This window comes from Protopterus annectens, chromosome 2.part0 (assembly GCF_019279795.1).
Source record: "Protopterus annectens isolate FY-2018-M chromosome 2.part0, PAN1.0, whole genome shotgun sequence".
NCBI lineage: Eukaryota > Metazoa > Chordata > Ceratodontiformes > Protopteridae > Protopterus > Protopterus annectens.
The window spans coordinates 1,072,736,644-1,072,749,187 of NC_056728.1; the positions used below are offsets into that span (position 1 = coordinate 1,072,736,644).

Sequence of the window (12,544 nt, forward strand, 5' to 3'; positions counted from 1 at the left end):
CAGCATAACTCATCAACTAATTTCACCAGTTAGATCTCTCAGCAAACCTGTGATGGATGTCATTTTGGAGGCCCGAAGGCCTAGTACTAGAAAATCTTATGCTGATAATGGAAAAGATTCTGTGCCTGGAACCAGGCACAAGGAATAAGCACAGCAATGCCCAATATTCCTCAGATTCTGCAATATTTAACTGAGATGCTTCACATGGGCCTATCTTTCTCTTCCATAAAAATCCATGCCTCTGCCATTTCAGCTCATTACAACACAGAGCCTCCTCGCTTTTCCCATCCCCTGCTAAAGCAGTATCTCAGAGGGGCCAAAAATTTAAGACCTCCCAGGAGAGCACCAGCTCTGGCATGGGACCTCAAGTTTGTGTTGGAAAAACTCACCCTACCTCCTTTTGAGCCAGCTGCTACTGCAGACATAAAATTTCTCTCTTGGAAGACAGCTTTTCTTTTAGCAGTCACTTCAGCTAGAAGGATTTCAGAACTACAGGCTCTCATTGCAGTGGAGCCTTTTATTATTTTCTACCCGGACAGGATGTCACTCAGGACTAATCCATCCTTCATGCCTAAAGTGGTATCTAGTGTGGCTCTTAATCAGACCATTCATCTGCCAACTTTTTTCCCAAATCCACAGAACGAGGGGGAGTGGATTCTGCATTCATTGGATGTACACAGACAACTAAGATTCTACTTAAACAGGACAAAATCTCTAAGAAAATCTGAGCAACTACTGGTGGCATTTGCTGCGGGGGCAGAGGGAAAGGCTATTTCAAAGCAGACTATTTCAAAATGGATAAGCCATTGTATTCGTTTCTGCTACATGCATCATGGTAAACCTGTTCCCAAGGGGATCAGATCCCATTCCACAAGGGCTGCATCTACTTCTGCAGCCTTTCTCAGAGGGGTTCCTACCAGAGACATTCTAGAAGTTGCTACCTGGAGCTCAGTTCGTACGTTCACCAAACATTGCCATTTACCTCTCTTTTCTAAATCCAGAGCAGGCTTTGCCACTGCTGTCTGGCAGGGCCTTATAGCTGCTCCTAATGCTGTATAATTCCGTCCTCCCAACCATAGCTTTGGGATTCTACCCAAATGTAATGACTGCAACAGTGAAACATGAAGAACCATAGTACAGTTGTTTACACTTGCCATAAATGTAGATGTTAGAGTGTATTCACTGTTGCAGTCCTGGTTACCCACCCGCCAGCCCCCTACTTTTCACTTTTTATACCTCTTCTTGCTTTTACTATGCTCAAAAGCCTTTTTGTTGTATTTGCTTTTATTTGGAGGTATATTTTTTGTGTTCTAAATTACATACATATATAAATTTATATATATTTTGCTCCCCATTTGGGGGGCACCTGACATTTGGGGCAAGAAAAACTGAAGAAAATGGCATTGGCTGCATGTTTTATACCCCTGACGACCTGACGTCATGGAAGAAGGGACAGCAACCGACGCAGGACCCAAGACTTTGTTAATCAGGCCGACTAAGGGCAACCTGCCAGCAGATTACCCAAATGTAATGACTGCAACAGTGAATACACTAGAACGTCTACATTTATGGTAAGCGTACACAACTGTACTTCTCTCTCTCTCATTTATTTTTACTGCCTCCCAGCATTTGAGGAATATTTCTTTTATGTACCTTTGTTTCAAACCCATTCACCAAATTTAAAGGGTATTTGTTTGCTTATGACATTTCCTTAAGTAACTTTGTTAGTAATTTTATTTCTTCTACTGCTGTTATACCATTTAATTTCTTAGTGTCCTTCATATTGATCATTGGTTTGGCACCCAGACCATTTCTTTTTAGTCAATTCATCTCAAGCTGGCTAAAAGTTTTATCATGTGGAAGGTGCCCTGAAGCACTGGAAGCTGGCTGTTATATTCCCGGCAGGTTGTAACCCATATAGCTAAGGCTACTGCAGCAGTGATCATTCCAACATATGTTATGATAAATTTTACTTGCACAACTGTACTTTTTCTGTCCACAACATTATTACTCATTTGTTGAGCAGAAGTGCTTAAGCTCTATATGCTACTTTTCATTTAGCTTTTTAAAATTATGTTCTCTTGTCTAATGTTATTAAAGTTAGGCAGTTTGTCTCGTCTGTATTCACTCTTTCCTGTCAGGGAAATTTCGGAGTGAGCCTTCACTGATTTGTGCAGAGAAGGAAGGATACCACTGCTTTTGAAACTTTAGGCTGTAGAACACATAGGTAAGGTGTGCAGTAACCCAAATGTTATCATTTAGTGTTAAATGTAATTTTCTTGAAGATCTACTGTTATGCTAAGTACATTTACCCTCTGCTGTACTGTCCAGCAGAAAGGAGAATTAAAGTTATTAATCATGAGTAGGGGAGAGACGATTCTATCAAAGCTCAAGAAGCTAACTGCGTATTAACTATCATTATTTTGGTTTTAACATGTAGACCTTGCATTGCAGGAAGATCATTCCATGGTGTGATTTTACAGTCTGTTTGAGACAGAAGCATATTAGTACAGCATTACAAAGTGGAGTATAAGATCAAATGTTTACAAATTGGGAGAGTTTGTCAAGGGTGGTACTGTGGATTGAAAGGGGTAAAGACCCGTTGATGGATTATCAAATGTCTAAAAGTTTTGTGTGCATAATGAGAAGAGCTGTGTTTGTATGCATTTCTCTGTGTTAGGGGGTGGAGGAAATATGTGTAATGTATTTTCCCTTAAAAATAATTGAGCAAAAAGTGGAGGAACATTTAAATCAAGCAGAAGTTACAAAAGATGCCATCTTGGTTAGGAAATGGGGCATGATAACATAGAGGGAAAGGAAATATGAAGGGGATGACCTTAGAATCCATACCATTAGTCTTACTTCCACAACCTAAGGATGGACAAAGTAGAGGAACCTGATGGCCATCCACAGTACATTGATGAGATGTCAAACGTATGAGAAGAAGAGTACTAGTGGATTGCAAGTTAGCCTCAATGATTCAAAATTACAGGCATGAATCTAAAAAGTGCCAAAGGACTGAAACTGAGAAAGCCTAGGGGTTGGCTGGTTGATTTTTTAAATTGAAGTAGTCTGCTTGATATCATTCGACTAGGATTCATGGGAGGATATTTTGCTGACCATGCCTTATCTATTAACATGACATGATGACACAGAAGATAGGTTTTTGGAATCCAGTAGATGATATTCCTTTATTATGGGAATGCTGTTAATACTGTACCTCATCAGGGTTTAGTGGGTATCCTGGAAAGTGTAGGAGTAGAAGGTGGATAATTCAGTTGGAGATCATCTGCCTGGATGGAAGGAGGTAGTAGAGGAAGTTGGAAAAGAAAACTGACCTTTGAAAAACTACTTTATACTCAGGAGGGTTCTTACTACAGTTCATTCTTTTCCATTGTTCCAGCCAAACAGCATAATCCATCTTATAAATAAGGAAAGCTTTTTCAGATGTAGCACCAAATCAGAAGCAATTATTAATGGAGATGCTTTGCTGGAAGGTTTTAATAAATGTAATGTTCTGACCGGAAAAATGTCAGCTGATATTTAACATTAGCCATAGAAGTGCTGCATTCTGGTAAGAGCAACCACCAAATATTCTGTAGCAAAATAAGAAACTTTAGACGTAGCATTAAATCAGAAGCAGTTATTAATAGAGATACTTTGCTGCAAGACTTTGATAAATATAATGTTCTGACAAGAAAAATGTCAGCTGATTAACATTAGCCATAGAAGTACTGTATTTTTGGTAAGAACAACTACAAAACATTCTATAAAGCAATAAGAAATAATGTAGAAGTTAAGGAAAGAAAAGATCTAGGAGTTGTACCTACAGTACAGATAAGTGGCTAGACCTAATGTGGCACTTTGTGTGTAGCAGTAAGGATTTAAAAGATGCACTGTATAACATTTTTTTAAACTGGAGGAAGAAAGAAAGAAAAGATACAAAATTGGTGAATTTGAAGTGATGGGACTGCAGGAGGAAAGCTTTTATGTTGTACATATTTCTGTTTTAAATGACTGCAAAGAAAGAAATATTATGATCTGAGTTTCTAGGAGTGTGGTTAATTAAGCTATTCTCTTAAACTAATTTTAATTATGTAATGTTCACACAGATAAGTGTCTAGTTCTTTTTTTGTGTTAATTTCTTGATCTGATTAAGAATGAAAACATTAGTTTTCTGATTACTTACAGAATACACTTATTTATGGGATGTAAACATTATGGCTGTTGTGATTCAGTTACTCTTTTGTGTTTTTTAAAATAAGTTTTCCTTTTGCTGAGTCATTTTGTGCTTGCTTTTCTATAGAGTTGTGAAGCTTTATGAGATTTGTTTTAAGATGCTCTGATCTGTCTTTATTTTTGGTGTGTTGGGGATATAGATTTTACATAACTCATTTTAGCTGTTCACATTTAATTTTCTCCCAACTAACATAGATATGAAATATGTATAGGTGTGTGTATATATGCTTGTGCACAAAAACACAGGCAGTTAACCTTGTGTGTATTGGTGTCTCTGTCCACCCCCCCCCCCCCAGTTACATAATTGCAAGATTTATTTGGACACTGCCTGATATGAGAAAATAATAGGGATACGCACCCTGTTGCATACACACATCATCTTTTTAAAGGTTGTAATACTTGTTAAAGAACAAAACCGTGATCTTATCACAGAATGGCTGATAAGTTATTATTGTTGATTTTTTTTTTAGAGTGTTTCATTGAAATAGTTATGTTACTGTCTATTAAGCACCAGTGAATCAATCTTCTGTTCCAGAGAAAAAAAACACAATTTAAAAAAATAACTTTGTGACCCTTGGTGAAATGGAGAGATTATTCCCACACTCCACATGCAAAGGCTTTGCACCCCTGCATCTCCTTACTTTATATATCATCCCCCAAAGTCACATAATTTCAGAGAAAGTTAATGATTTCCACTGAAATCTGTCATTCGGGAATTAATGGTCCAATACAGATTCCATTTAAACATAAATGCTTGTCTAGAAAACAGTAATACAAATACAGCATTTATGTTTTGAAGTTCTGTACTGAATGTCACACAGAGTGGACCACACACTACTAATGTAGTGTATTCAACAGTATTAATGACAAGGAAAGTGCATTTCATTAACAATACAGTATTATTTAATATGTAAAGAATCTTAAGTTCTGGATCTGTAGTAGTAAAAATGGTAATTATATCTTAATTACTATTCTGGTAATGGATACAGCTTTTCAGCTTACTAGGAGTGAAAGCATGACTTTTTTAGATACTTCTGTTTGAGTCAACTTTTATGTTATTACTTCGACTTTTTTCTATAACATTTATTAATATTTCCCATTACAGAGACTTTCGCCCTTATTTGCTTTTGAACCTGGCACTTCATTTTTTTTCCTTTTGATGATGGGGCTATCTCTTCAATATAAATAATTTGCTATATTACAGATTTGAGAAAAAAACTTTTAATGTCAAATTGTTTTCTTTAAATTATATAAATGTAATAATACCCAAATATTTTTTTAAAATACTATAATAAACAGAGAAGCAGGATGATAATTCAATCTACATGTGCGTTCATGAGCAAGGCTCTCTCTAAATAGCTTTATACATCCACGCATAATAAGGTACATTTTTTATTCTGTTTATTGTTATTTATACTATGTACAGTATCTGATACCTGGAATTTTTGCAGCTATCTAAGTGGCAGGATTTATTGTGGTATTTATGGTAATTCAGCAGTCTCACTGTGGTAGTTTTGCATTTACTCGAGATGTGGAAAATGACAGGAACTCTGCTTGCATTTTAGAATGACATATCATGCCATCGCTGTTATTTCAGTGAGTGTTCATGATTGATCCTTTAGTCTACTGAATAATTCATTTCAGAGGAGTGAAAAAATAAGCCCGGTGTAGAATAAAAGTGGTTCCTGCATATGTTATGCAGCAGCTCAGGGAAAGCAAGGCAGTCAGTTTAAAGTGCTGAATTCACAGAGTAGCTGTAAATGCCTCAAGGAATGAGAAGTGACTTGTTTGCTACTGTGCTTTGTTGCTGCCACACTTCCAGCAACTGTAAAATGTCTCTGATACTTTAAGTATGTTTCTTTGCAGTTTTACTGTCACTCTGAGGACTTTATTTTTTATCCTTTTATTTTTCTTTAGGCATTTGCCAGGACAGAGATAAACCCCACAGCCCCTCTGCCGTCCTTGAGACTTTGAGACATACTTTGACAGATTACCAGAGCCGGCTAGAAGACACATCTAATGAGGTAACACTTGCACTGATTGGTGCCTCAGATATAGCCTTTGGCCTGCAGCAGTATGTACAACTTGCTTGTTACAAAGGTCAAAGGAGACTACTGTGACCATAGGGAGTATGGGATTGACAGCTTCGCAGACACCAAAATTGTCTACTGAAAGCTATGTCAACATTTTTTGTGAGTCAGATATGCTGTAATGCAGCATCAAAATCTGAGGATTTATTTTGTGTTTACTGAAGTATATCCTTAAAAACAATCATTATAAGATTCATGCAGTGTTAAATTAGTATGTTGAAGATCTGTGCTTAATATAAGGGTATGTTTATGTTATAATATGTATGTGCATGCATATGCCTATGCGCACAGATGTGTGTGTGTGTGTGTGTGTGTGTATGTATATATATATATATATATATATATATATATATACATATATATATATATATATATATATATATATATATACATATACATATATATATATATATATATATATATATATATATATATATATATATATATATATACATACATACATATATATATATATATATATATATATATATATATATATATATATATACATACACACACACACACACATTTAGACAGTCAGGACTGTAGTTTGTGAAGAGTCTTTTGAGAATCGTAAACTGACAAAATAGTGTTCACAAATTTACATCCTTTGTACCATTGTAAGTTTTAGCAAGAAATGAATTGTAGACTTAAGTATCATTTATTAATTCAGCATATGGCATTGTTTAATTTTTAATATAAAGTGCATCTTTATTACACTGAATCACTTTTCTCTTTTACCTTGTGTGAGTCTGACTATATGTTTTGATGAATTAATTGACCTGCAGACATCCTTTAAACTAGCTCAGATTTTGCAGAGGGCACAGAGAAGTGCTATGACTGGCCAAGGGAAATAATTACTGTAGTAAAGATATTAGGGAGTCTTGGATCAGTCCCACTGAGGAATAAGAAGTTGCAGCGTTCCTTGTTGGAGAACTCTTCGGAGGCCCGATTGAAAAAGCCACACAGTAACTAAGAACATTTTGCCCACAGTGAATTGCTACTGAGTAGGAGGAATGTCACATGATCCTTAGCAGTGTTGAAGGGTCGACTCAGCATGCTTTGGCTTAGAAATTTGCTTTGTTGCAAAAGTGTGCCAGAGATAGCAGTGCAAAGACCATTGGGGTGGCTGTACAAAAAAGCAAAGGGAACAGACTGACAGAAAGAAGAATGATCTGTCAAAAAATATAAATCACAAGTAGAAGAGGTCCAGGAAATGACCTGCTACAATGCTCCATATCAGGACAGCATGTGACTGACCCTAGAAGCATGTCATACAGAGTTGGGGCCTACTTAGTGCTGTAATGATGAACAGGCGGTGGCCTGATCTCCTTTAGGTATTCTCTATAGTGTGTCTTTCTAGTGTTATACTGCAGTAAAGTATCATTTTCATATAGTTTAGAAAGGTATTTTATTTCTCGAACAGAATTGCTTCATTATTATATGGAGAAAGGGTATATATACCATGTAAAGGTTAATGTGGTTTATTATTTTTATACTGTTGCATTAGTAGTTAAAGAGAATATTAGAAAAATTGTATTATCGACATCTTGTCTGTATACTTGTTTTACTACTATTGCACCTAATTAAATCACATTTTTTTTTCAGTTAACCGGAACCATTTGTATTTTGGAAGACCTTTGTAAAATAAAAAAAAAGTAGGGCTTTGATTGAACTACTACTTTTCAGTTGAAAATAACTAATAGTATGTTTTAAGGTACTTTAGTATTTGGTTTATTGTCATGGTATTGCTTTAGTTAAATCTGCCAGACAGGTACCCAAAATGGATTTTTCAGTATCAAGATATTGTCATTATGAAATATAAAGTACTGGTTAAACACACACACACACACACACACACACACACACACACACACACCAACTAAATGAGAATGTGTGGTAAAGAAGAAAAACCAAGACGGTTTCCACAGCTTTTGGTATGCATGGTTGCACTTTGTGTTGGGGTAATATCACTTATGTATGTCATGGTACTTGTAGCTAGTGTCTGAAACCTATGACTTTTTCTGTTTATATAATGCTGTATTAGGGAATTGGGTGTAATTGTGGAAATTGCCCATGTTTTTTCTTTGTATTGGCAAAGTTAAATGTCTTGATTTATATGGCTTTCTGATACTTTGATTTATACTGTTCACAACACATTTGATGAAGACAGCTCTTTATAAAGCAAAATAATCAAAATGTTTATACATGGTTGGGAATGCAAATTTATAGAAATGACAAGTTCTCCTTTTGTCGAACATAATAACTTTAATCAGTATTTAAAAGGCTCAACTGCTGCATTTTTGAGGTACACTGAAAAAGTGTCTTTATTGTTAATTTTGGCTAGAAATAGTGCAACCTGGCAAAATTAAGAGGCTGCTTTCACTCAAAATGCTAACATATAACTCTGGTCTGGTGAGAAAAAAGGTTTTGCAGAATGTGGTGCAAATCATATTTTTAATCTAATCTGAGAAGTGACACTACTCACATCCTACTACTGGGCAGAAAAATGTATGTAGTTGCATGACTAGTTAATGAGAGGTAAACATTAAAAAATACCACTATTATGAAACTGTATTTATTTGCATAGCACCTTAATATGACTGTATTTGCTTACTCTTTTATTAACTGGCTCTTTCATCTGAGCATAGACCCTTTTCACTGGGAACCCATGAACAAAATGTATATATAAAACGGGTAAAATATGCATTAAAGAATACTTCATTGACAGACTTGTTAGGTGAAGCAAATTGCAAGCAGGCAGTAATATTTATACATTTCTTTGAGCACTGACCTTTCATTTTTATATTGTATGTACACATTCAGTTTATTACTTCTGCAGTATTTAAGCGATCATGTTGGCAGTTTTCAGTATTTTCACCTTAGCTGCTTAGCCCTGAATTTTTATGCTACAGTACTGCCACAAGACTTTAGATATCAAAAGTTTTACATCTGACAATGGAATAGGAATATGCAATTGCAAAGTGAGAATGGAATCTTCTTTTGAAGTGCAAAAGACAATAATTATTTTTTCAATAGGAAGCTAGAAAAAAATAGTTATGTTTTATATTTTGGATTAGTATGTTCTTTTCCTAAGTCTTAAGGCTGTGCTCACTGTAATGAATGAATCAACTAAAAGTTTTAGTATTTTTTTCTGTTTTCATTTTATTTTTGATACTGCCTAATAAATATAAGTAGGATGAAATGCCAAGGCTACCATAAAAGGTGACATTTGCAAAGTAAAAGAAAAATCATTTTTGTATTAGAAACAGTGCATCGATGCCCATTTCTGGAACAACCAGTGAAGAGCTGTGAAGAAAATATGTACTGTTTTCTGGGAAATATTGTAGATTGCTTAAGCCGTGTTGGTACAGCGGTAGCGTTATTGCCTCACAGCAAGAGGTTCTCCTGTTTGATTCACGGTTGGAGTGCCTTCTGTGTGGAGTCTGCATGTCCTCCCCGCGTCCGAGTGGCCTCTGAAAGACATGCGTGAATGGGCGTGCCTTCGCTGAAGGCTGGGCGTCGGGCTGGCAACTCGGCACTATAAAAAATCTACTGCCAATCATTAGCAGACCGGAGTTCCGCTGTGGCGACCCCTAACTGGGAAAAGCTGAAAAGACAAACAACTGAAGTAAAAGGCTTGCATTTGCAAAATGAAGTATAGCATCACAACTTCAACAGATGTTCTTCGTGTTTAACTGTTGCAGTCATCACATTTGGGTTATCCATGCCAGGGTAGCCCTTGGCCAGTCCGAATACCAGAGACTTAGTACTTCTGTGTCGGTTGCTGTTGCTTGAGGACTGTCAGGAGTATAAAGTAAGGCAGGTGATGCCATTGCATCAGTCTTTCTTGCCGTGGAGCCCGAAGCAGAAGCAGTTCGCACGAGTGCTGGCCAGCCGCTACCCGAGTTTCGTTTACTGAATTGAAGTTGAAGTCTTCTAAAGCTAAGTACTCTGTTGGGGATCCTTTTTTCTTGTACTAACCTATGTCAGAAAAAGTTAATAATTATCTCTGTTGTGGAAAGCAAATACCACACCGAGACTTCCACTCTTACTGCGTCACTTGTTTAGGCCCAGATCACGACGTCCCCCCGTTATCACTTCTGTGCTTTGTTCAATGCCAGAACTATCTGCCGGGCCCTTATTATAGCCAAATATTTTCACTTACAGCCCTCTAATTCCGATATGGCTTCGGTAAGCCATCCGACAGCAGATCTTCCGAAAAAACGTAAAGATAAAGACAGAGACAGACTGCACAGGTCCAAACTTCCCGATGACGCATCCATTAAGCTAGTCGTCAGTTCTCCAGTACTCAGTGAGGCACTTTCGCTTCAGTTGATTTGCAGGCCTCTAACAAGACCCTTTCAGAATCTGGTATGCTTGACTAAGGATCCTGCGGTCATTTCTACCTTGGATGGGTCCGGAACTGCTGAGCAGGCACCGGCTTCCGAGGAAGTCCTTCACAGTACCGAATCTCGTCACAAACTGACATCTTTTGTGACTACCGTTCTTTCAGAAACAACCGAGTTTCTTAGGCCCAGGGTTCGAACTACACCCAAGAAACTGATGACCCACTCTCCGGTACGTGCTACCTTGCCTCAGTCTCAAATGCTTAAAATGGCGGAAGACTTTATCATGCTGATCAGGGGAAGCCAAGCTACCCCCTCCAAAAGGAAGAGAGATTTGTCCCCTGTAGTTTTATCTGAACAAGAGTCAGATGACTCTGATGCAACTGACTATGAAGGCATGCAACCCATTTCCACTTATGGGGATTCTGATGCAGCGGACTCCTTTCCTTCATCCTCTCCCCCAGAGGATTTTTTCTTTGAGGAACCCTTCATACTTTAAGGGAGCATTTCCAATGGGAGAGTCAGGACTACCCTCAGTCAAAAAAGAGACTTTGAAATTCCTAGAGCTTCCACAGCACAGACCCTTGGCCATCATCCCAGTCCTGGATGTTGTGGAGGATGTTTTCCTCAAATTCAGCTTGACTCCTGATGCCATTCCTCCTGCTCCTAGAAAACCAGGCAGGTACTAGAGTCCCTGACACACATAAATATCTTTTTAAAAATCCAACAGCTGACCCTGAGGCCATTTCTCAAGGGCCAAAAGGGATTAAAGCAACCTCTGCTAAGAATTCCACCCCCTGAGACGGGGATTACTGAGCTTTGGACAGATGGGGTAAAAAAAAAAAGTATACACCTCAGCTACTCTTGCTATCAGGGCACTAAATTGTCAGTTCCATATGCTGAAATTTCAGCAACATACCTTGGAACTCAAACAAAAAATGTCTTCCTTTCCTGCTTGGGCAGAATCTAAAGATTTACAAGACTTAATGCATTCTGCAAGTCAAGTAACTAAACACACTTTGCACTGTGGTTTTGATGCCCTAGAAGCTTCTTGCAGAGCAGCAGTCACTGGAGCTGTAAATAGAAGACATGCATGGCTTAAGGAACAACCCCTGCCAGACCATGTCAAATCCAAATTGTTGGATGCCCCCTTGAACAGAGCTAACCTATCCTGCACTAAGGCAGAAGAGATCTTAAAAAAGATGGAAGAAAAAGAAAAATCTATGCAACAGTTAATTACAGGTCCAGCCCCCTAGATTCAGCAGGCATTGTCCCTCCAATCACTGGTCCTTTCCTGCTCTGAGTAAACCGGCCCAGCTTAGGCCCCGTGGAAACCGACCCCCCAGACAGCAGCCCCAGAGAATGTAGAGATCTAAGCAGTGGACTACCTCCACTTCAAAACCAGGGTGTTCTAAGCCACTTCCTTATGGTAAGAACTCACAATGACTCATCTCCTCCACCCCCATGCTCTGCCCACCTTCACTTACCAATAGGAGGAAAACTCTCCTTTCATTCAAACACCTGTGCCACCATTACCAAGTACCAATGGATTCTGAACATTGTGTCCCAGGGATACAAATTTTCTTTCCACACCCTTCCAACCCCAAAAGGGTTCCCAGATATGCTACCAAATCAGTGGGCAGAGGCTCAAAAGCAAATCCTTTCCCTGCTCTCTATGAGGGCAGTAGAGCAGATTCCTGCAGAACAGATAGGCCAAGGCTTCTACTCCAGGCTTTTTTTGGTGCCCAGAACAGGAGGCACCTGGAGCCCCAACCTCAATTTATCCATTCTAAACGCCTTCCTGGTGATTTCAAAATGCTCACCCTCTAGCAGCGGCTGCCCATGCTCTCCAAAGACGCTTGGCTG

General features: G+C 38.1%; 1 protein-coding gene across 3 annotated transcripts in view; it reads left to right on the top strand.

The window, feature by feature from the left end:
* Positions 1-12,544, top strand: part of CCDC171 (coiled-coil domain containing 171) — a 3,960,104-nt gene that overhangs the window by 1,291,144 nt on the left and 2,656,416 nt on the right. For all 3 annotated transcript variants that reach the window (XM_044061288.1, XM_044061289.1, XM_044061290.1), the window contains exon 11: positions 6,157-6,263. In XM_044061288.1, coding sequence (XP_043917223.1) covers positions 6,157-6,263 — 107 coding nt within the window. The remainder of the gene's footprint in view (positions 1-6,156; positions 6,264-12,544) is intronic.